The following is a 26,083-nucleotide window of genomic DNA, read 5'->3' as shown; positions in this document are numbered from 1 at the left end:
GGAAATATCATCCAAATTTTGTACAATGAGATAATTCATTTTTAGTGAAGAGAGGTCAGAGATGTTGAGGAGTGAAAGGGGGATGACTTTAAAGAATAAACTGTACTAATTCGACAAGTCAAAAATTCTGAAAATTTTATGGTAAGAAGATATGTGAGTCTAGTGTCGGGGAAAATTAACGGATCTTAATTTGGAGCTCTGTAGCTCTGGATAAAAATGATTTAGTGATTCTGACTCAAATAGACAGCTTTGAATTTAAATATAAGTGAATAGTGAAATTATGTATAATGCTATTTGAGCATGTTATATACATAAAGGATGTGGGATGGAGAGGAGGAGGAGGACAATAAAGTATATGAATGAATTGTGTATAATTGGTTATATGCCTGATTATAATCGATAAACGTTGAAATAAGACTGATGTTTATATTGGTGCATTACTGGTCATGGTAAGCTCATGAGAGAAAATAAAGTTTCATAGCATATGTGTGTGGTATATTTGGCATGAAGTGATGTCATGAGTGACTCATGAATTAAATCATGTTGGTAAGTTGATGCATAATTAGAGTATTCAAATATATACATATTTTTAATATTTTGCTATGTGATTCGGAAAAAGGGTAATAAATAGCATAATGAAATTTTGGCCATTGTGCTAGTTTATGTTAAAGGAGTGTTTTATGGCATATCTTAAGTAATGGAATGTTATAAATTTTGAGGTTAATTTGCTAGTCAAATAAATGAAAAATGAATTGATTGCATATTCGTAATTTTGACATATGCTTGATATATGAAACATAAAAATATATGCTTGAATAAACTTCAAGTATTCGAATGACATGGATTTGATGGTGATAAGAATCGAATATTGAATTCATGAAGCACAGGTGATGTATTATTGTTGTGTGACAGCTTGGTTCGAGAAATTGATTAGGTAAATGGTAAGTGGAAGCATTTATGGATTTAGAAGAAAATTTGGAATGAACATGAAATTTAGCTCAATTAAATGATTTCATCAATTAAACATTGTGTATGCCAGAACGTGTTAGTGAATTACATATTTGTAAATTAACATTCGAAGTTCGGTAAGTGGTATATGAAATTAACATGAAAAGATTTATGATTTTTATTAATATTGATTCTGACATAAAGTGGATTCTTCAATATTGGATTAATTTAACAAATATATTGAGCATATGAATTGGTATGTATTGGGCCTCGTATACCCTAATTAGCGACTCGAAGATAATAATTTGAAAGTTTTTAATTTGGATGAAATTTTATAACTCGGTTTAATATGTCTATAAGTGTATTTATTCTGGTAATGCCTCGTACCCTATTCCAGTGTTGAATACGGGTAAGAGGTGTTACAATGTGACACCACCAAATTCGGCCCTAATGTTTAGGCCGGGTTTGGGGTGTTACATACAAAAACCATGAGTAGAATTATACAAAATATATTAATTTGATCAATGAATTTATTTTATTAGCCAACCTGTTCGAAAAATTGCAAGTTTACAAATGAATATACTACACTCAGGGCACCAAATCCAATATATAGATGTCATAATATTATTTCAATCGATTTGCTGAATTTTGATTAGACTATGGAATATCTAGATTATCTACTAATATAAGTTGTCTTCTCACATTATGATCCAACCACATAATGCAACTTAATATTAGTTAAACATTAGATAATCAATAAGCTAATATTTGCTAACATTTATCTTTGAGTGCAAAAACCATTGAGGATTGATAAAAATGATATTAGTTTATAGTGGAATTTTATTTCAATCAATATGTTCAAAAAATTACAAGTATAAATTGATGAATATACTACACTTACGACAATAGATCACAACATTTAGAACACCCATACACTGCTTTGACGGCGGCTTAAGAATTCTTGTACAATGTGTTTATGTTGCATGGGACGTGCAGATAAGGATAAGGTGTTTGTTAGTCTATTTTGGAAAATTTTGTTCAGGATTTTGGGGATTTAAATCAAATTGTCTATTGCTTATCGCCCTAAGACTAATGGCAAATAAAAATGGTTAATAGGTGCTTGGAGACCTATTTGATATGCATGATAGGTGAGAGATCTAGTGATTGCTATAGTTGGTTGCTTCTTACAAAATTTTGGTACAATATCACATATCATTCTGCAATTCACACCACCCTTTACCAAGCTTTATATGGGCAAGAACCTCCTATTCATTATCATTACCTAGCTAGAAGTTCATTAGTGGTAGTCGTGGATAGGAATCTACAACAAAAGGAGACTATCATGAAGACGTTAAATTTTTATTTGTAAAGGGCGCCAAAAACAAGATAAAACCAATGGCTGATAGAAGGAGAAGTGATCAAGAGTTTTGGATAAGAGACATGATTTATTTGAATTTACAACCTTATTTTCAATAGACAGTGCATAGGAAAACTAATTACAAGCCTGCTTCTAAGTACTTTGGACCATTTCTTGTGGTAGCCAAGATGGGAAAGGTGGCTAATAAGTTGCAATTACCAACAAAGTCTAGAGTCCATCATACTTTCCATGTTTCTCAGTTTAAGAAGCATATTAAAAATGCTTTTTTTCAAGTTATCTTGCTTGGTTCATATGGGACTATTATTAAAAAGCTACTTGCAATATTGGAAATGAGAATGATTAAAAGGGAAAATTTGCAGTGATTGAAGTTTTGGTTTGGTAGACTAATTCATTTCCTGAGTATGCCACTTGGGAAGTAAGATTGTTAATCAAGTTAAAACCTAATTGATGATAATATTAATTAATTACTTTAAATTTTATGAATGGATCGAGTTGATTTTGAGTTGAATCATTTTGGGATAATTTGGAGTCCAGGTTGATTTGAATTTAAATTGAATAGGTTCAAATTATTGATTTCTTAATTTCAATAATCTATGTCTATTTTATGGGTTATGAAGACTAATCTTGTGATTGCCTCTTCCAATACCATCATTTTCAAAGTTCATACCTTAGTATGAACTTTTAAATCACCTAACAAATTTTTTAAAAATTATATTTTGAAAAAAAATTAAATAATGTTTAATGGATGGCCTTTTAGTAAATGAATGTTATTTTTAGTTTTCATTAAAGATTAGAAGTGTTAAATACCTTCACCTCTTCTTGTAAAAATTTTGATTAGGGCTTTGATATAGTTTGCTTAATCAATTTAGTGTTTTCAACTTGTGACACCAAATTCGTTTACAATTTTTATATATAGATAATTTATTGTATATTTAGTCATTTGGTATATTATTAGTATATTATTTATCATAATTTAATATATTTATATAAAGTAATTTTATATGTTGTTAGTGAATCAAATAATAACACATCATCAAAAATTAAATTATTTAAATTTATTTTTTTTAAAATTTAAAAATATTTATTATACCCCACACCAAAGTATCTCTTATGCCTTTCGTATATGAACACTTCATACCACCACGAAAAAAGCGTCACTACTATGCCACCAAAGATAGTTGTCATATCATTTCTAATCTCATTGATGTTTCTATCTCACTAAATTGGGAGGTCACATCTAGACTATACCTTAATACGAGTCTAAATTGGAATCTATCAAATACATATTCATGCAATAAGGAGCTCCCGTTAGACCTTCCTTTACTTGTTAATACTCCCTCTATCGAGATCAAGAAAAAACAACATCAACTCTATAACTTATACTTTACTCGAATCTCATCCTTGGTGAGATACATCATCATTCTTAGTGGCTCCTTATTTTACCTACAATACGAAACACCTTCATTTTTTACCCCATACTTTATATAATTCAATTGTTATGATATTATTTTTGATTAATTAACGGTATAAAATTATTCAAAAGGCATCTAATATAAATATTTTTATATAATCACTATTAAAAAAGAAACCGAATGCAAGGGAAAGAAATTGTTGAAAGCATCAAAAGAGTGCCAAAACATATATATGTAAATATTTAGAGTAAAGAGTCAACTCTCCTGAACTCAATGTGATAGCCTAATAATTAAGAATGTTCACCGTTTTAAATGCAGCTTAGGATCAAATTGCGTTAATTATATTTGTTGTTCAGACTTTACCTTATTATTGTAATTCATAAAAAAAACAAAAAGTCAAACTCCCCTAAAACAGATCATAAAACCATCAAACCAAGCAAAGAACCAAATCAAAACTACTCTCTCCCAATCAAACCCCACAACTTCCTTTCCGTACATTACTGCCACCCACGACCATTTCAATTTCAATTTCATATTCAGATAAAAACACAAAACACACACACAGAGATAAAAAAGAAAGAGAAAAAAGAAAAGAAAAGAACAAAAACAAAAATAAAAACAAATGATGCTAAAAGAAATCCACTAAATTTATCCTTCCCTTCATCTAATCTTCTTCATCCCTTCATTATCGTTTCCTTTTTTTCTATCCATGGAAGAGAATCACAAGCCTGCAACTTCTTCGAGTTTTAAGAAAGGAGATGACAAGGAAGAAAGCTCTGAGGTGGAGAAACCCGAGAAAGAAACCAAGAGCGAACAACCTCAATCTCAAGACATCGATGACAAAGAAAAAGAAGAACGCGCTGGGATCAAACATACCCTGCAAAAATCTTATGATGATATCGAAACTTTCTTGTCAAAACTCGAAAATGATGCAGAAGCTCCAGACATTCCTGACTTTGTCCACAAGTATGTAGATCTTGTAGAAAAGAAATTATCTAAGCATGAGCCGCTTTTTCATGATGATGGATCCTTCCTTAAAGTTGTGGACCAGATATCAAGACTGTATAAACATCTATCGGATTCCGATAAGGCTCCGTTAATCAACCGCATTGGTCAGATTCAACAACAAGCCATGTGTTATTTGGAGGATGAATTCAGGTCTCTCCTTGAGGAACCTGACTTGAAACAGGAGGTTGTTGCAGATCAACACGGCGAAGATCAATCGACTCTTGATCAATCAAAAGAGGAATCCAACTTCTCGGGGTATTCTTACCAAGTGATACCCAAGTTGAATAAAATCGCCAAGGAGATGATCTTTGGCGGATATGAATCTGAATGTTGTGAGGCTTACATGGTTACCAGGAGGAACATAATTGATGAGACCTTGAACAAGCTTGGATATCAGAAGATCAGCATCGACGAGGCTCAAAAGATGCAATGGGAAGCATTGGAAAAAAACATCCCCCCATGGATCAAGGCCTTCAAACAATGTACAAAAGTCTACTTCTCTAACGAGTGCAGGTTGGTCGAAACAGTCTTCTCCGGTTACCCTTCCTTATCCACCAACCTCTTCAGCAACATCGTACGCGGCGTGTTTCTCCAGCTTCTCAATTTTGTTGAAGCAGTCGCCACCATCAAGCGTTCAACGGAGAAACTCTTCAAGTTCCTCGACATATACGACACGTTGCGCGACAATCTTTCCTCCCTCGACGGCGTGTTGCCTAAATGGGCTGAAGAACTCCGGAACGAGATGACCACGACACGTTGCCGGATTGGTGAAATGGCGATTTTCATCTTTTGTGACCTTGAGAATGCAATTAAATCCGATACAGAGAAAACCCCAGTTCCTGGAGGGGCTGTTCATCCTTTGACTCGCTACACCATGAATTACCTCAAGTATGCATGTGATGAGTACAAGGAGACGATAGAGAAAGTATTCAAGGACCATTCCAAGATCGAAAGAGCTAATTCAACGAACAAGCCCCGGAGCTACGAAGGGGACTCAGAAAGAAACAAATACGATGACGAAAATCAGTCCCCATTCGTGGGGCAAGTGTTGAGAATCTTGGATTTGTTGGATTCGGCTCTAGAGGCAAAGTCCAAGCTTTACAAGGACATAGCCTTGAGTTGCATCTTCATGATGAACAATGGGCGTTACATGTTGCAGAAGATCAAAAGCTCAGCAGAGATCCATCAGGCAATGAAGGACACGTGGTGCCGCAAGACATCGTCTGATCTTAGGAACTACCACCAGACTTACAAGAGGGAGACGTGGATGAAGCTATTGGGTTGTTTGAACGTGGAGGGATTGAATGTGAACGGGAAGGTGGTGAAACCAGTGCTGAAAGAGAGGTTCAAGAGCTTTAACGCCATGTTCGATGATATCCATAGGACTCAAAGCTTGTGGGTGGTGAATGATAAGCAGCTGCAATCAGAGCTAAGGGTTTCCATATCAGCAATAGTGATACCAGCATACAGATCATTCTTGGCAAGGTTCTCTGGCTACTTGGATCCTGGAAGACAAACAGAGAAGTACATAAAGTTCCAGCCTGAAGACATTGAGACTTTCATTGATGATTTGTTTGATGGAAACTCTGGTTCCATGTCAAGGAAGAAACCATAATTAAGGAACCATAAAAAAGTTAAAGAAAACCCAACCTCTTTTTGTATGAAGAAAAAGAAAACTAAGATGGCGAGGGATCTTGTAGTTTTTTTTTCTTTTCCTTTTCGTTTTTTTTTTTCAGATGGCTCAAGCAAGCTGCTTTGATCGTTTCAATTAGACTGCTTTGGTTTAGAAGGCATAAGACCTTCTAAATTTTATTCTTGTAATCTACTTTTGATTTGTTCTTGCAATATTTTCTTTTTTTTTTTTCCTTTTCTTTTTAAGTATTGTATGAAGGACAAGATTCTGATTGTAACCTTCGAGATTTTTTTTTGGGTCAGAAATTATAGTTTTTGCTTTTTTTAATTGAGGGGGCCTATATTGAAATTTAAGATTAATTTACATTCGACGAGGAGGGTTAAAAGGTAGAATTAGAGGTTTCATGGTTCCGGTTTAATAAAAATTTTAGACATGTTACCATTAGGTTTGGGTTCGGCCTGGCTCGAAATTGGATATAAAATTTTACTTAAATTTGGTCTAAATAAAAATCTTAAAATTTGAATTCAGTCTGACTCGGCCCACCCGTATTAATTTTATATATATATTTTTAAAATATAATATATTAAAAATACTGAAAATATTATAATAAATATTTTTCAATAAATTAAAAATATATATGCTTAAATAACACTAAGATAAATGCAACTTAACAAGCAAATATAAAATACCTTTAATATAGTAATAAAATTAACAATAAAATAAGAGTTATACAATACCCGAGCACTAACAACAAAATAATAGTAACATAATTGTGAAATAGTAGCAAAATAGTAAAAATATAACAAGAAAATAATAAAAAAACACAAAAAATTTCACATTCTGGAGAAGCTGGACCCGGACCAAAAATACCTTACTCGAGACCCGACCCATAGACAAGTTTAAGTAGAATCCTCCTAATTATTACAATCATAATCATTTATACTCTCTATAAAAAGAATTATTTATTTAAATAATTACTATCAAAATTACTATTAAAGTGTAAATTCCCGAAAGGAACAAACAAAGAATGACTAATTCCTTTTAAAAAAAGTAATTCTATGATACATTTTAATTCATCCTTAAATTTTTAAAATATAAAATTTAGACATATGTTATAAATTTAAGAAATAAATTAATTTAAATTATATTTAAATTTGTTACAATTATTATATTTGAAATATTAATTTTAAATATGTTTTAAATTTTATATAAATTGTTTACAAAATTTAATTTCAATATATAAATTGTCTACAAAATTTAATTTGACTAGAGTATATGATTATTCTATTTGATTGACAGAATATAATATTACTTTAAAAACACCTTTTATTAAATTGTCTTTGATTATAAATAATTATTGAAAAAGATTCTTAAATTATATTAGGATTGAAAGTTAATTATGAAAATATATAAAAATTTAGAATAATAATATACAAAATGTTGAATTTTTCAACTAATAAATTGTTAATAATGGCAAAAGCTCACTTAATTGATTAAAAACTAAAATAATATAATTGACAATATGTAGTACACAGACAAAGGTTAAATTGTTCGATGATGATGATGATTGTCGTTAATATATGAGATTAGGTTGTTAAGAAAATGAGTTTATATCGTGAATACAAATTAATTGTAACTTTGCTTATTGATTAAGAAATTTCCGAATCAAATTTGTATTTTATGATTAAAGCAAAAATATTTAAGAAATTACATATATTATGCAATGGTAAGATACAAAATGAATTAGATATTAAATTTGAAGTTGGTAAAGATTTAAATTAAAAGTTATTGAAGATAAGTAAATGAATTATGTTTAACAAATACAAACACTTATCCAAATTTGAATTTTAACTTAAAAATAACTGCAATGCATATTTTAATTAATGGGTTAGATCATTGAATTTGATATTTATAAGCAGAGTCAAAAGCAGTTGGCAATGTTAGTGACCAGTGCCAACTGCTTCAGGCACTGAATATGAATAGGGTAGAAAAACAACGAACATTTAATATGGTTATGCAACACGTACAAAAATTGATTACAACCTCTAATACTCACTAAATTAGACTCTTCACTTTTCTACCAAATATCTAGACAACTTTCTTCTAACTTTTCCCCTTGAAAACTCGGGACATTATACAAGTAACTCACTTCATTTTCCATTCAATGCACTCATAAGAAACATTCCTCAATGAACAAGATTAAGTGTTCTTAGTTCAGTATACCTCCAGTATCATTCGAGATTGACTCAAATAAACAACGAAAGAGAAAAATAGAGAATATCAAAAACACAAATTTTGCATGGAAAAACTCCTCTAAAGAGGATAAAAAACAACAGGAAAAGTAGACTTCACTAATGAGAAAGAAATTTGAAAAGTACAAGATGGAGATAATCAAAACAAATTTTGAACCTTAAATACGAAACCCTCAAACTAAAACACAAAATTCTCTTAAAGCTCTGTTAAAGTTATTTCTTAATTGTGTTATGTTGTATTTTTCATCTACCTTTCTAAAGTTACTAAGGCCCTTTTATAGATTATTTCAGAGGTCAAATATGACTAAAATGTCTTGGATAAATCAGAGTTTGACTAGGCAAAAATAATCAAAGTTTAACTAGGGTAAGAAACCCGATTAAGTGGGGAACACGTCGCCAAGTCGTGACATCATTTATCTGTTTATCTTGACATCATCCATCGCATCGTCAAGACGTCGTGTGTCACGTCATTGGGATGTCGACTCTTTCTTGTGGTGATGTCGACCTTGTTTCATCCAAAATGTGAGGCGCACTCCATAAATCTCCACCTTGACTCGTATTTTCGTAATGCCTTCTTTGTCGAGCCCTGTCAGAGGCCTAACACAATTTTTGCAGGATATTGACCAAGTCCAAACAATGTTTGAACTTTGAAATTGGAAGGATTTTGGTCATCATATCGGCTAAATTATTTTCTAAACCAATTTTGTGAATCTGAATATCTCCTTGAGTGATCACCTCCCGAACAAAGTGATACCGAATGCCTATGTGCTTTGTTCTTTCGTGATGTTGATCTTCATTGAGATGTATGACACTTTGACTATCGCAATATACAATAGTCGCGCTGTGTTTATTAATCAGCTCCCTGAATAGACTTTGGTTGTCATATATTCAACTTTGGTAATCAATAAAGCCACAATGGTTTGAAATGTGGCTTTTTAGCTAATGGAACATTTTTCAAAAACAAACAGATATCCCATGAGGGATCTTCTTTGGTTTAAATATCCTACATAATTTGAGTATATGAAACCCACTAGACCCTCTGAACTTCTTTTGCACTTTAAAAAAGTATTTGATGTCCCCCTTAAATATATGAGAATCCACTTAACTGATTACCATGTATCTACTTACGACACTAACAACATGTGAAATATTGGGACGAGTGCAAACCATTGCGTACATCAAACTTCTGATTGCAATGGAGTAAAGAATTGAGGACAAATACTTTTCTTTATCTTTGGTTTGTGGTTACTCTAAAGTCGAAATTCTGAAGTGTGCAGCTAAGGGAGTACTACCTGGTTTTGAGTTTTGCATCCCAAACTGATCAAGAATTCTTTCAATATATCTCTGTTGAGATAAAAATATCTTCCTAGAGCTTCTATCTCTAGAAATTTTCATCCCTAAGATTTTCTTAGCCTCACCAAGATCCTTCATATCAAAATTAGAGTTGAGCATGATTTTTAACTGATCAATTTCGGATGGATCCTTAGCTGCAATTAGCATATCATCAACATAAAGCAAAAAATATATAAACGTTCAATCTTCAAGATGATGTAAATACACACAACTATCATACTTATTTTGAATAAAACCAATGCTTGACATAAAGGAATCAAACTTCCTATACCATTGCCGAGGAGACTGCTTCAGGCTGTACAAATATTTTCGTAGAAGGAAAACATGGTCTTCTTTGCCTTCGATCCTGAAGCCTTCAGGTTGTTGCATATGAGTATCCTCCTTTAGGTTGCCATGAAAGAATGCTATTTTCTTATCTAACTACTCTAATTCATGGTTGTGTAATGCAATAAGAGCTAACAACGCCCGGATGGACGTATGCTACACAACAAGAAAGAAAAAATCATGAAAATAAACTCCCTTCACTTGACTGTAGCCCTTTGCGACCAACATTGCCTTGTATCTTGTGTCATCCGAATTAGACCATTCCTTTTTTTTGAATTGCAACCAGCTATCTTTTTTTTTGGTGGGTAGTTTTACGAGTTTTTATGGTTTGTTCTTTTTAAGAGTCTTTATCTCCTCTTCCATCGCCACAAGCCACTTGTTGGAATTGAGAGCCTAAACTGCCTTAGAGTAATTAGAAGGATTGATTGAATAAATATTCTCAGCAACACTTAGAGCATATGCTAGTAGGTTTCCATGGTAGAACTTCTGTGGTGGTTTAATCTCACATCTTACCTTGTTACGAGCTAGCTAATAATTTCGTAGTGGAGTTTTTGAATGAATTGAAAAGTCTTCATTAGCCTCATGCTATACTGGAGAAACTTCAGCCACGTTGTAACAACCCGTTTTCAATGGTATCAAAAATAGTGGTTCGGGTTCACAATTCCAATGTGTGAGTCCATAAATATTAATTATTTAATATTTATGAGGTCATTAGTGTCATATTAAAATTTAATCTTGTAATTTTGGTGTTTGGATAATTAATTAAAGAAAAATGACTAAATCGTAAAAGCTACAAAAGTCAATCGTTATTAGTTTTAAAGGGCTAATTGAGTGAAAAAAATAATTGAATAGATTTATATGTCAATTTAACCATAGTTAAGATAGTGACGATATGGCATATGTGTTTTAGATTAAAAATATGTATAATTAATGGTATTTTGGTAATTAAATAAATGAATAAACAAATGTAAAAGGTAATAAAAATATCATCTTCTTCATTTCTTCTTGTGGCAACAAAACCACCTTCGTTAAGGGAGACTAAGCTTCGAATTTGAATATATCTATGCATATCAAGAACTGGTAGATAATCGTGGAAAATAAAAAATTGGTAACTACTCCCTAATATTGCTATCTTTGTTGTTTGGCCCTGGTAATTTCATATGGTCTTGTTTTATATATCGATAATGTTATTTTTAAATCCTATGTTTTGGTGACATTAAATGTAAACTTAAAAGTTACGATTGATTTGGTGAGAAAATAGATTGATATGAAAAGTGTTATACGGTTACATGTATCATGCTCGAATGAACATAGGATAGGATAAAATTGGCATGGCAATAGGTTATTTCGTGCATTGTACAAGATTGACTTGTTATGAGGTGATGTTATATGATATATTATTATACATTAGGTATACTAGAATCCAACATTTGTTGTGGATTACCAAGTTATATTTATAGTGATCCTGGCGTGTTTTTGGGGTTGGATGTAAAACCTACGAGCTTGGCACTTGGTGCCCAAGCATGTTTTTAGAGGGATGTTAGCCTATGGGCTAGGCACTTGGTGCCCAGGTGTATTCTTGCTTGGATTGGCTTGGTTGAGCATTCTGGCATGTTTTGGGTGGATAACCGCGTATTCGTATCTGTTCATGTAGTTTACCGAGCTGAACCTTTATGGTTAAATGATATAATTATGTGTATTTGAAACCTGGAAATAATGCTTTGGTGAATGATTTGTAAATATGTTCATGTTTTCCAATTTTATATCGTGACTTGGTGTAACACCCCTAACCTATATCCATCGCCGGAACAGGGTTACGAAGCATTACCAGACAAATAGAATAGTAAACTACTCAAATCATACATTAATACAATCATCATCAAATTTCATTCAAATACATACATAATGTCCCTTAATCGAGCCCTCGAGGCCCTAAAAATACCATAAAAACAATTTGGGACTAAATCAAAAACATTTGAAAATTTTAAGAAAAAATTGAAAATTTTAGATTGTAGGGGTCACACGACCGTGTGGCCAGGCTATGTGACTCACACGGCTAAGACACACGTCTGTGTCTCAGGCCATGTGGGCATTCGAAATAGGGACACGCGTCCGTGTGCCAGCCCGTGTCCATGCCCGTGTAACTCAATGACTTGGGTCAGCCAAGCCACATGCCCGTGCGCCAGGCCATGTACCCCTTGAAGTGACCTCACACACCCGTGTAGGCCGTGTAACAACCTAACTTGCATGCATTGAACCTACATGGGACACACTGCTATGTCGTATGGTCGTGTGTCACACACGGCTGAAACACACGCTCGTGTGTCACACACTACTGATACACAAGTCCGTGTCTCAGGCCGTGTGTCTTAAAAATGAACCTTAAAACACAAATTTACCATTTCAAGTTGCTTGGACCATAAGAAGCTTAAATACCAACCAAAATACCAATTCAAAATGACATTGTTCAAGCCAAAAACACATCAAAACCAACCTAATAAGTGCCTAACCAATGTACCCTCATTGGTACCACAAGTATATACAATTTTACAACAAAATAAACATTGATTCAATTCATCAATTCAGTCAAGCAATACCTAATCAAAATACCTATCAAGGGTACCACAATCACAATAATTCAATTATATATATACCATACATACTAGCATAACAACTATACTTCATTCTCATATAATACGTAAGTTGATTATTTGCACAAAAGATCATTCATAATATTTACATAAGCCAAGCATTAACTAAAACCGCAGAAGAATCTATACATGCCATATAATCTGAATTAAAAGTTTCAGAAACTACCAAGATAAGCTGGATAGTGTGACTTGATTGCCGATTCGATCGTCCAACCTTCTGAGAATCTACAATGACATTAAACAACACAAATAAGCTTAATGAAGCTTAGTAATTTCGACGAGTTAAACGATAAATCTTACATAACTAACTATAATAATTCAAACAATAAAAATCATCCAAGAGAACTCTCTGTCATTCACAACTTCAATCGATAAATACATCCGTATTTAAATCAATACAAAATAAATGACATGTCTTTCAAATTCATTAAAAAAATTACCTTACCAAAAATTTCTATTCGAAGAATGACTTACAAGTAAGAGTACATCGTCAATAGAAGTTCAATAGAGCTGGTCCTCCCGAGTACGCCAACAGAAGCTTGTAAGAGCTGAACAGAAGCTCGTAAAAGCTGATCCACCCGAATCACGCCAAACATAAAGTATAACGTGAGAGTTCGCAACAAATGCTGAACCTCAGTATACTTGAGTAATATGTCTATATCTCCCTTCAATACCATCACCGCTCCAACTCTATCATACACCAAAACACGAATGTACTCAAATCTCGCATTCAATCCAAATCAAGTATTTAAATCAATAATTCATTTCCAACCATAGAATATATATAATATAAATCATAAGTTTATACAAATGTTAAATTCAACCGTAAGAACTTACCTGACTGAATTATAGTAATTGCAGAAGTTCATGGACTATTCCGCTATTTTTCCTTTTCCACGAGTATCTACGGGATCTTGATCTAACATGTAAAATTACTCATTTATTAGCATATATTTCATTTCCAATCTATTTACAATTATTACCCCTTTATTTTTTGAATTTGCATAATTTCCCCAAAATTTTACAATTTTCACAATTTAGTCCCTTAACTTGAAATTCATCAAATTAACCAATTTTCTCAAGTCAATATTTTATCCAAATATACTAGGCCTTCAAACAGCCCGTAATAAACATAAAATTCACTATCAAACCCTAATATTTTGACATTTTCACAATTTAATCCTAAAATTAAAATTTAACAAAATCTCTTTACAAAATCATCAAACAACAAAATCAAAGCTCCAATTACATGATATTCATAAAAAAATACAATATTAAACAATTGAAAATTCCAAAATTTTTAACAAAATTAGAAACGAAAGTACGGACTAGCTGGACCTAGTTGCAACAATCTCAAAAACATAAAAATTACAAGAAACGGGTAAGAAATTCACTCACATGCGTAAAAATTTTCTTGACTGATTCTCCTAGCTTGAAAAACCATGAATTTGGGCTATGGCAATGTAAAATAAAGAAAAAACCTATTTCTTTTACTTAATTTTGTTTTAATTTTGTTTTATTTACAAAAATGTCATTAATCACTTAAAATTTTAATTCATTTAAACCATGTTGCTGTCCCGCTATATTAACTAGTTATAATTGCTACTTTAGTCCTTCCTCTTTTACTTTTTAAGCTATTTAATTAATTAAATACAATAATTACTAAATTTTGCACCTTTTACAAATTAGTCCTTTTCTTTTAATTAACTTTCTAAACGTTGATATTTCTAAACCAGATTTTAATACAACTATAATGACTCTACAAATATTCTAAAAATAATATTTACGAGTCAATACGACTAAAATTTGTGGTCCCAAAACCACTGTTCCATCACCACTGAAAATCGGGTTGTTACACTTAGTATTGAATGATATTGTATAGTTTGAATGGTTTATAACTTGTGCATATAAAGATCTCACCTGTTGGTATGACTGTGATGACATGATTATATTGTAGTTAATGATTCTGTTAAATTATAAACGTGATCATAAGATATTGATTTATCGAATCGGGTGATTGGATCAGTTTGAGGATCATACTATCCAACCATTTTTGGTAGATTGTGAAACGCTATATTATGGTTTTGTGGCATGTATTAGGTGAAATTGATATACACATGTATTTATATGGTAAAATGTTATATATATGTCTTGTGTGTGTACACAATTGAAGTATTTTTTAAAGTTAAATGGCGATATTGTTCATGGTTTTATTATGGAAATCTTGAATGTGAGAGTGTATGGGTATATGATGGAATGAAATGAAACGTTGATAAGTTTTAACTTGTGTTCGAAGAATTGTTAGGCGATATTTTGGTTGGTTTTCATCTTGTTGTGGTCGGAATCTATATTGGATGTCTTGATAGTTGATATGTGTATTCATTTTGGATGGAAAATATATTGATGAGTATGCCTTGGTTTGTGACTTGGCTATTTGATAATGAAAGTTACGACACTTTGGTATTTTATAGGGCATTTTTTTATCTAATCTTGAATTGGATAGGAAATGAAGTTAAAAGTTAGCTTTGGATGTTGTTTGTGAAGGTGTCTTATGGCATGTTGGTTAGAACTAGGAAAATGACATGTTTTGATATGTTTTTGGTGTGTTTTGAATAGGTTGATTGAATGATTAATGGCATGATTGAGGCTTAAGAAAGCAAAGATAGTCATGACTTGTTTTTTAAGGTACTATATGGCACACACAACCTACCACATGGTTTGACACACGGCCATGTACCTCACTTGGGCAAGTGCCACAGTCGTGTGCTCTATTTTATATTGGTGACTTTAGGTACTGATCGACTATTTAACGTCACAACAATAATGTGCAAGCGCACACTATCGATGCAAGTATAGTAGACAGATGTAAGTCTGGCAGATATCAGTCCCACAGGGATGGGTTGTCGATGTAATAATTGGAAAACAATAAAATAAAATATGATAATGATACATTGGGATCCCCAACATGAATCTTCAGCAGAATACTAAGTGCTCACAAGGTATAAAAAGATAGGTGATTGTCGAGGCAATAAAATTCAAAGTATATCTTACCAAACGTCACTCCTCTATTTAATCTGAGACTTAAACATGCATATTAACCTGACCTTCCAATGATGGTAATATGGCATTATTAAGAACAATTGGACTAAATTATTCTAATCCTCACTCAACTTCCGTTTTAATGCTTGTTGGCTCAAACTGTCATTGTACTTTCCAGTGTTAGTGACTGTAATAACACTTCCGTGTTAAAAAAAATTCAAACCCCAAGATTAAACAATAAAAGCAAGACTGAATAAGATAACATTTAACCAAGAATTCATGTGTACTTTTATACAAACAAAAAATAGAGAATAATCACCAGCAATTAGAAATAAATAGGGAAGAATCGAGTGGAGAAAACTATCCCTAGACAACTCAACAGAATCTCTCTATTCCCTCTTGTCTCGCACTTAGGTCTCCTGGTTAGGAGCTAGTCTACATCTGGTTTTCACGTTAGCTCACTCCTGAGAGGCTTAAACTGCTATGGCCACAAGCTTCAAGGTAGGATGATGAAAACGATGATCCGAAGAAAAGCTCTCTTTCTCTTCTCATATCCACCTTTTATGTCCTCCTCCAACAGTACAGGTGTCTTTTCCCCAAAATGATTCTATTCTTGTACGTATAGGTTGGTTATACCAGACTGGATAGCTCACACAATTTTAGTTCTTATCCGGACCGCTGTCAAGTGCAGCGACAATTCTAGACGCAATCTAGAATTAACTCATGCAGCGACATTGCAGATAGCTGTCAGGTGCGGTGACAAATCTAGACGCAATTTAGAATTAACTCATGCAGCGAAATTAATGAAATAAGATAGCAAAATTAAGGATAAAATAGGCTAGGATTCACTAAGTTATAAAATGTAATTTACTAAACTGAAAATGCTAAAATGTATGCTAAGGACAACTAAATGGGAACAATTTAACCAATAAGTAAGGGGGAAAACCTATGTTCTTTCTAGTGCTATTACACCCCCAAACTTGAGTTTTTACTTGTTCTCAAGTAAAACAGAAACTAGCAAGGCTACAAATATTTTACTAAGGCAAATGATCATTATAGCAACTTGAACCCTCTAAATTCCCAATGGATGAATCACATTCAAATGAAAGAATATTTCATCGATAATTCATAAACATGAATGAATAAGGTTGCAACTTCATCAATGCTAGCATTATGCTTCAAACCCTAAGTTCTATCTACCATTACAACATTTATTGTACAATATTAAGTATTTATATATACATTTTTTTTGGAATAAGGGATATCGTTGCATTACTGTACCCTTGCTCCTGAGAAGTAACGATGGGGTGTAACAAACCCCTAGGGAGTACGTAATTGCGACCACACACACTCATGCAGTGATAGCCTTTGGCCAGGTTGATTTTTCTAACACTTATATTTGAGTGTTCCCTCTTTAACATTCCATACTACACCCACTTTGAAGTGTCTTTAATTGATAATTATATATACATATATAAGCAGCTATAAAAAGCAAATTCATTTAAGATTTAAGGAATGATAGCAGTCATCCATTACTAATGTAAGCTAATCCATTCATCAATGAATTTAAGCTACAACCTTCTATCAAATTTATCCAACTCATTCATTGATAATTTACAATATTCAAGAATTAAGCATCGAATGTAACAAAAATTTTCGAAAAATTTTTAGTAACTATAATCAAACCTTGCATGCTTCATTTTTGAAAAAAATATTTTGAAATGTGGGTGCATTTTCAAGCCCCGTGTGCATTCCCCCCAAACTTATAGTTCGCATTGTCCCTAATGCACTAATATGAAATTGTAATGACAATAAAAAAATGCAATGACAATGTTTACTTATCAAAATAAAACCTACAGCTACATGTAATGCATGAATACTATAACTAAAGCTTAAAATAAACTAATTCAGTTATCCGCAGCCGTCGATGTGGTTGCATGATGTTTCTTTCTCCTCATTTTCTTCTTCTCTTTATTCCATTTTTATCTTTAGAGCGCTTCCTTTCCTTCGTCTTTGGTCATTGCTCTTCAGTCCTCGGCTCTGCCCTAACATCATCGGCTGCTGTTTGTGTAGGAGAGGCCACTTGGACTGGTCCAGTGTGGACCATTATTACCAATGAATTGCATTGCTCCTCACTGGTTACCTTAACAACTTCTGCTAGTCCCACTCCAGTTCGCTCCAAATTATCAATATTTGCACCCACAGACTCGGGTACAGTGACAATCTTCTCAACAGAATCTTCTTCTTCTTTTTCTTTCTCATTTTTAGCAACTTTTTTTTCTTTAGCAACAACTTCCTCTTCTGCAGCAGCAACTTCCTTTTCAAAAGCAGTGTCCTCTTGATCAGCAAAAATACCATCCTCAAATAAGCTATCAATCTTTTGCAGGCATTCTTCAATGTCCACGGATTCCTTTTCATTCTCAGTATCAGATACCTGCACAATGGGTGGGGATGCCACTGATCTATCTTGATCTTCTAAGTCGTCATCTGAGGAAGAGGTCATGATTATGAATGATTGGTGGAAACACAGGGAATTCTGGTAGTGGGGATGGGCTTAGTTGGCCTAATGTGGCTACAATAAAATTGTTCCAGACTTTGGTATAAGCATAAAAAAAATTCTAGGATTTCTCCGTATCTTTTACTGTAGCGACAAGCCTGATCTGCCTGTTGTTGATAGAATTTACCATTTTATCGACATTCTTCAGTTTGCACCATAATGATGTCTCTGCATTCAGGTTTGTTCCTTTTCTGTCAGCTTTAGTATTACCCTTTCTTGTCTTGCTAGTCTCTGCCTCTTTCAATATCGGCGTGTCCTTGCCACGAGTCATTCTTTCTACAGAGGTTTCATTGATTGGGCCCTTATTTTCCAAGACTTCCTCACCAGCACGGGGAACGATTCCTCTTTGCTGGTACAATAACATCACCAGTGATGGGAAAACCAAGATCCCAGTCTATCTTACGATGCAGTCAGCTATTTCTTGGTGAAGTATTTCACCTACATCAAATTTTCTACCCTTGACAATAGAATGTATCAAACACATTCTATCTAGGGTAACTGTGGTGTTGTGAATGGAGGGCTTTAGGTTGTAGTTGACAAAATGAAACCAAATTTTGCCTTGCAGTATTAGGAAGCGACGGTGCATCATGTAGTTATTTTGATGGGAACCCATCCACACTACTCCCTCGACACACAAATCTTTCACTAATAGGTCTCATTTTTCATCTGTGATGTCCTTGATGAGCTTTGAGTGTTCATCGACATCGACCTTGATGTTGTACAGCTCGTTGATGTTTTCAGCATCCCATGCTATTAAACCTTCTCGAAAGAAAATGAAATCTAACTCATGATCGTAGAGATTAGCATAAAACTCGAGTACCAGTGAAAGAGAGTAGCTATCGAGATGGGTGCAAAAAGTTTCCCACTTTAACTTCGAAATGGTTTTGGAGACTTGTTTACACAAGTCTTGTTGTGGCAAAAGGGAAATGCCTTGCTCGGGATGGATGTTTTGCTTCAGTATGTTGTTGTCAAATCGTTCCTTTGTAGCTTTATTCAAAAAGATTACTGGCTTCTTTATCTACACTGGCCTGGGGGATTCTGATTCACAGACTGTGGTAGCAGAGGACGCATGTTCTCTAGCAGATTTGGTGGCTTTCTTGACTGAGACTCTTGTTTTAGCCATCTTTTTTCGAGGGAGAATGGTTTAAAGGTAAAAAGATATGATTTTGAGAAGAGAAAAGAAATAAAAATGGTTGCTTGAATGCGTTACATTCGGTACAGTGGGAGAGGATTTATAGTGGGTGAAAGAGGAAGATGGAGAGGCATGTTGTTTTGTAGAGAGATATAAGGTTGGCGGGAAGAGTTGTGTCCAATAAAAATTGTGCCCGCTCAGAAGGATCAAATAGTGGAATCTAAATTTCTCTGAATTCTGATGGGTTAAAAATGGTAGTACAGACTTATGGAATATACTTACAGTAAGATATACAGACAGTAAGATTTCAATGCGTCGACAATGGTACCTATTTATTCTGCGAAAAGGAAGGAAAAAAAAACTTTAACAAAACATAAATAAAATAAACTAAAATTAAGGACTACTAATTAAAAATTAAAAATTTTTGGCCAATTTAATGGTCTCTGCCTGCTTTTGATTACTGTTGCCAAAATAATGTTTCAACCTCTGTCCATTTGCTTTGAACTGGTGGTCATCACATAAACCTCAAATTGTGACTGCACCATGAGGAAATACAGCGACAACTTCAAAAGGTCCATACCAACGTGAACATAATTTACCTCGGTGCAATTTGAGTCGAGAATTGAATAATAAAATCTGTTCACCTACGATAAATTGTCGCTGTAAAATAATCTTGTCATGCCATCGTTTGGTCTTTTCCTTGTAAATTGTAGTGTTTTCATAAGCATTTCTCCTAATCTCCTCTAGTCCAGTGATATCCAACATTCTTTTCTTTCCAGCTGCTTCATAGTCCATGTTCACTTGTTTAATTGCCCACATTTTTTTGTTTTCCAATTCGACTGGCAAGTGACATGCTTTCCCAAAAATTAATTGATACAGTGACATCCCTAATGGAGTTTTATATCCTGTCCAAAATGCCCATAAAGCATCATCCAATCGAAAAGACCAACCTTTCCTCGAATGGTTTACAACCTCCTCAAGAATATTCTTAAATTTTTTATTCGATACTCCGGCTTGTCCATTGGTTTGCGGATAATAAGTAGTAGCCATTTTATGATTAATTTCATATCTCTTCAGTGCAGTCGCCACTTGATTGTAATGAAAGTGTGTATCCTGATCACTAATAAATGCCTTTGGTGTGCCAAAATGGGTAAGTATATGCTTGTGAAAAAAATTTTAGCACTGTCTTTGCATCATCCTTAGGGACTGCAACAGCTTCAACCCACTTTGAGACGTAGTCAATAGCTACTAATATATAAAGATTTCCAAATAAACTCAAAAACGGTCCCATAAAATCCATATCCCAAACATTGAATAACTCAACCTCCATAATTGGTTGCTACAACATTTCATTGCGTCAGGATATAGAACTAGTGCACTGACACCTATCGCATTGATTCACAAAATTTTGGGCGTCTTTGAATAATGTCAGCCAATAGAATCCTGATTGGAGAACTTTATCAACAGTTCTCATTCCACAGAAATGACCTCCATAAGGAGCATCATAACAATGCTTCAGGATTGAAAGCATCTTCTCTTCCGAAACATAATGTCGAACAATGTTTTCATTACATACTTTGAATAAATACGGCTCGTTCCAGTGATACTTCACTACGTCAGGGAGAAATCTTTCTTTTTTATAGCATGTGACACCTAATGGGAGTTTTCCACACACTAGATAATTAACAAAAACCACATACCAAAGAGTTGCATCTACAACAAATAACCGCTCATCTGGGAATGTGTCGACAACTTGAAGTATGTTTCTGTCTTTGCTGCCAACTTCCAATCTAAATAGATGGTTTGTATCTTGATTCTATGAACCCTTACGGTCTTTTATCTTGATGTCAAATTCTTGCAACAGTAATATCCAACATATCAGTCTTGGTTTGGCTTCCTTTTTCGCAAAGAGATGTCTCAACGCCTAGTGATTAGTGAATATCGTAACCTTTGCACCGACAAGATAGGAATGAAACTTGTCGAAAGAAAAGACTACAGCTAGCAATTCTTTCTCGGTGGTGGTATAATTGAGTTGAGCCTCTGTAAGAGTTTTGCTAGCATAATAGATGGCATGAAATATTTTCCCTTCTGTTGTCCTAGCACTGCACCCACAGCAAAGTCGCTCACATCGCACATAACTTTAAAAGGTTGAAACCAATCTGGTGCAACAACAATGGGTGCATTCACTACCTTCTTTTTTAACTGAATAAAGGCATCTAGACATGCATCGTCAAAGAAGAATTTTTTATTCTATTCCAACAATTAGCATAAGGGCTTTGTAATTTTCAAAAAATCTCTAATAAACCATCGGTAAAACCCTGCATGTCCTAGAAAACTGTGAATACCTTTCACGTTTGTTGGTGGAGGTAATTTCTCAATGATTTCCACCTTAGCTTTGTCTACTTGAATGCCTTGACTAGAGATGCGATGTCCTAACACAATGCCTTCAGTTGCTATGAAATGACATTTTTCCCAATTTAGGACCAGATGTGTGTTCTCACATCGCTTCAGTACTTTATCCAAATTGTCAGCGCAATGCTCAAAATCATTCCCAAAGATTGAGAAATCATCCATAAACACCTCTAAAGATTCTTTGATCATATCTAAAAATATTACCATTATGCACCTTTGAAATGTGGTTGATGCGTTGCAAAGGCCGAAAGGCATACGGTGAAAAGTGAAAGTACCAAAGGGGCAAGTGCATGTTGTTTTCTCCTGATCCTCTGGTGCAATAGCAATTTGATTCTACCCAGAATGGCCATCTAAAAAGCAATAATAGGCCTTTCCAGCAAGTTGATGCAGCGTTTGGTCAACGAGAAGAAGCAAGAAGTTTTATGGCCGCATTCAATTTGTGATAATGCATACAAACTCGCCATCCTATGAGAATGCGTGTAGGAATTAATTCATCCTTATCTTTGTGAACTACAGTGATGCCACTCTTTTTAGGCACGCATTGCACTGGACTTACCCAATTGCTATCAAAAATTGGGTAAATAATTCCAGCATCAAGCCATTTTATGATTTCCTTCTTGATAACTTCCTTCATCTTATCATTTAATCTTCTTTTCTATTTAATTGATTACTTGCCTTCATCTTCCAACTTGATATTGTGCATGCAAAAAGAAGGACTAATACCTTGAATATCGGTAATACTCCAAGCGATAGATCGTTTGTGTTGCTTGAGAATATGGACCAATTTCTCTTCTTGTGTTACATCTAGTGTTGCAGAGACAATAACTGGGAGAGTATTGTGATCACCTAGAAAGACATTTAAAATGAGGAGGTAGTGGTTTCAATTCCAAAGTAGGAGCTTCTTCAATAGATGGTTTGAAAATTGGGGTTATTTTGTTAGCTAGGTCTAAGGATTGAATCTGCAATCCATGCTTGAGTTTAAGATTATTAGCTTCAACAATGCTGTCACAATCGTCTAAGTATTCGGCATCAGATGTCACTGCAAACTCTTCAAAAAGTACTGTGATTTGGTCATTGGATTCTTCCTCAATTAGATCATCTAGCATATCGACAGCATGACATTCTTCTTTATCCTTGCATTGAATAGATTAAAAAACACTTAAGGTGACTTGCTCATCATTAAGCCGCATGGTTAGTTCACATTTATAAACATCAATAAGAGTTCGAATGGTGGCTAAAAATGGTCGTCCCAAGATTATGGGAACCTCCTTGTCTGCCTCGCAGTCAAGTATGATAAAATCAGCCGGAAAAATAAATTTATCCATACGAACTAAGATGTCTTTTATTTGCCCTTTAAGTTGAGCCAAGGATCGATTGGCTAGTTGTAATGTCACTATAGTAGATTTCATGTGACTAATTCCCAACTTTCTGAAAGTAGATAGTGGTATTAGGTTAATGCTAGCTCCCAAGTCGCATAAAGCCTTACCCAAATAATGATTGTCAATTGAACATGGGATGGTAAAGCTCTCAAGATCTTTCAATTGAGGGGGCAACTTGCCTGTCAAAATAGCACTACAGCCTTCTGTGCATGCAATAGTTTCAATATTAGTGAGCTTCTTCTTCTTGGTTAAGAGGTCTTTCATAAATTTCTCATAACTTAGAATTTGTACCAGAGCATCTAGTAAAGGAATGTTTATCTGCAGTTGCTTCAGTGTGTCCAAGAACTGCTGATACTACTTGCCATGCTCATTCTTCCTGAATCTTTGTGGGAAGGGTAGAGGTAGAGATACATTTGCTTGCGCTGACACTTTTGATTACGTTGATAGTTTTGAAGGTCTGACATTAGGCATATAAGTGACAATTTATGAAACTTCTTTATCTGATGCACCGACAAACTCTTCAGATTCAACATTCTCACCAGTGATCACTTTATTCGTATTGTGAGGTGCTACAGTAGAGTTGATAAATGGTTCATCAGTTTGTTTGCCACTCCTAAGAGTGATAGCCTTACAATTTTCTGTCCCCCTTGGAAAAGGATTTTTCGTGTCACTAGGTAATGAACCTGGTGGTCGAGTATTCAGAGAGATTATCTCTTCTATAAATTAAGGTCTCCCTGAAAGTTTTATATGAAAGGGAAAATAGCACAATCATAGCATAACCTGATCTTCATAAACTATATTTGCCTCGACATTCTTTAGATCATTCAAGAGTGTTAGAAAACTACTGACATGAGCCCTAATTGACGCTCATTCAGCCATACAGAACTTGTATATGTGTTGTTTTAGCACCAAGCAATTGATGAAAGACTTTTTCATGTAAAGGATTTCAAGCTTTTTGCACAAAATTGATGTCATTTTCTCCATCAGCACCTCCCGCAACACATTATTCGTAAGAAACAACTGAATTGCAAACATGGCTTCTCATCATGCTCTTCCAATTTTAATTGATCTAGATTTTCATGCTTTTGCCCGGTAATGACCATTTTTAAGTTGTTCTGAACTAGAATTGTTGTCATCTGAACTTGCCATAAACTGAAATTTGTAATTCCATCGAACTTCACAATGTCAAACTTCAATGTTTCCATCTCTGAAGGTGTCAATTATGAAATCCAAACCAAGCTCTAATACCGATTTTTTGGGGATCGATTCGAATAAACAAAGATAGAGAAAAATAGAGAAGATCAAGACCACAAATTTAACATGGAAAAACTCATCTAAAGAGGATAAAAAAACCATGGGAAAATTAGAATTCACTAATGAGAAAGAAATTTCAAAAGTACAAGATAGAGATAATCAAAACAAACCCTGAACCCTGAATACAAAGCCCTCTGACTAAAACACAAAATTTTCTTCAAGCTATGTTAAAACTATTTCTTAGTTGTGTTATGTTGTATTTTCCATCTACCTTTTTTAAAGTTACTAAAGCCCTTTTATAGGCTAAATTCGGAGGTTAAATATGACTAAAATGTCTTGGATAAATCAAAGTTTGACTAGTGAAAAATAATCAAAGTTTAACTAGGGTAAGAAACTTAGTTTAGTGGGGAACATATCACCACATCGTAACATCATTTATCAGCTTGTTATGACATCATTCGTCGCATCATTAGGACGTTGTGTGTCACGTCATCGGGACACGTCTGGAATCTCCAGGATATACTTCCAAGTTTTGCCTAATTTGTTCTAATCAACCAAACTTAGGAAATTGATTTCTTCGATCCAAATCCCAACTAATCTCCAAGATATGTTGCTATGTGTAGTTTGGATATCAAAGATGGGCTAATGATCTGCCATAATTGGTCATGTTTATTTGTTGTCCCTTGTCACATATTTCAACATGTTTTTAAGTAAAATCAAGTCATTTTAGTGTTAATTTGTATTTTTGCGTTTGCTAGTAATAGAAATGTGATATTTAGTAGTTTCTATGTTGTTTTATGTGATTTTATATCTAAATAAGATTGTTTGGTTATTGAACATGGGATAGTGAAACTCCCTGGGTCCTTCAACTTTGGACGTAACTTATTTGTGAACATTGATGTGCACCATTCAATGAGAGCAACAACCTCAAATTCTCCCAATTTGTGCTTCTTTGATAGTATGTCTTTCATAAATTTCACATAATTTGGCATCTTCTCCAAAGCTTCAACTAGTGGTATGTTGATGTGAAGTTCTTTAAGGATATCTAGAAATCTTTTAAACTGAGCCACTTGTTTACAATTGTGAAATCATTGAGGAAATGGTGGAGGTGGTCGTCCTTCAGGTTGCTGATGTTGTTTTTCTATAGCATTTCCATCAGTAAGATGATCTAATTCTTCTGCAACATTCTTTTTTTTAGCCTTTCTAGACGTAGTGTGATTTTCATACGTTTTCAAAATCTTTCCATTGTTGCAATTTGATTTTCCCTCTTTTGTCGTGGCATCCTTAACAATTTCATTCAACTGAGTCCCACTTCTGAGAGTAATTGCCTTACGTTGCTCCTTCCCTTGTG

The 26,083-nt window shown here is 34.0% G+C and overlaps 1 protein-coding gene across 1 annotated transcript; it reads left to right on the top strand.

The window, feature by feature from the left end:
• The first annotated feature begins 4,429 nt into the window (after positions 1-4,429).
• LOC105798479 (exocyst complex component EXO70B1) lies at positions 4,430-6,607 on the top strand. The gene has a single exon (XM_012628560.2). The coding sequence runs from the start codon at positions 4,448-4,450 to the stop codon at positions 6,359-6,361; it is 1,914 nt and encodes a 637-aa protein (XP_012484014.1). The 5' UTR covers positions 4,430-4,447; the 3' UTR covers positions 6,362-6,607.
• The last annotated feature ends 19,476 nt before the right edge of the window (positions 6,608-26,083 follow it).

This window comes from Gossypium raimondii, chromosome 9, assembly GCF_025698545.1.
Source record: "Gossypium raimondii isolate GPD5lz chromosome 9, ASM2569854v1, whole genome shotgun sequence".
NCBI classification, from domain to species: Eukaryota; Viridiplantae; Streptophyta; class Magnoliopsida; order Malvales; family Malvaceae; genus Gossypium; species Gossypium raimondii.
Note: the sequence above shows the minus strand (reverse complement) of the source record. Positions and strands in the feature narration are given on the sequence as shown.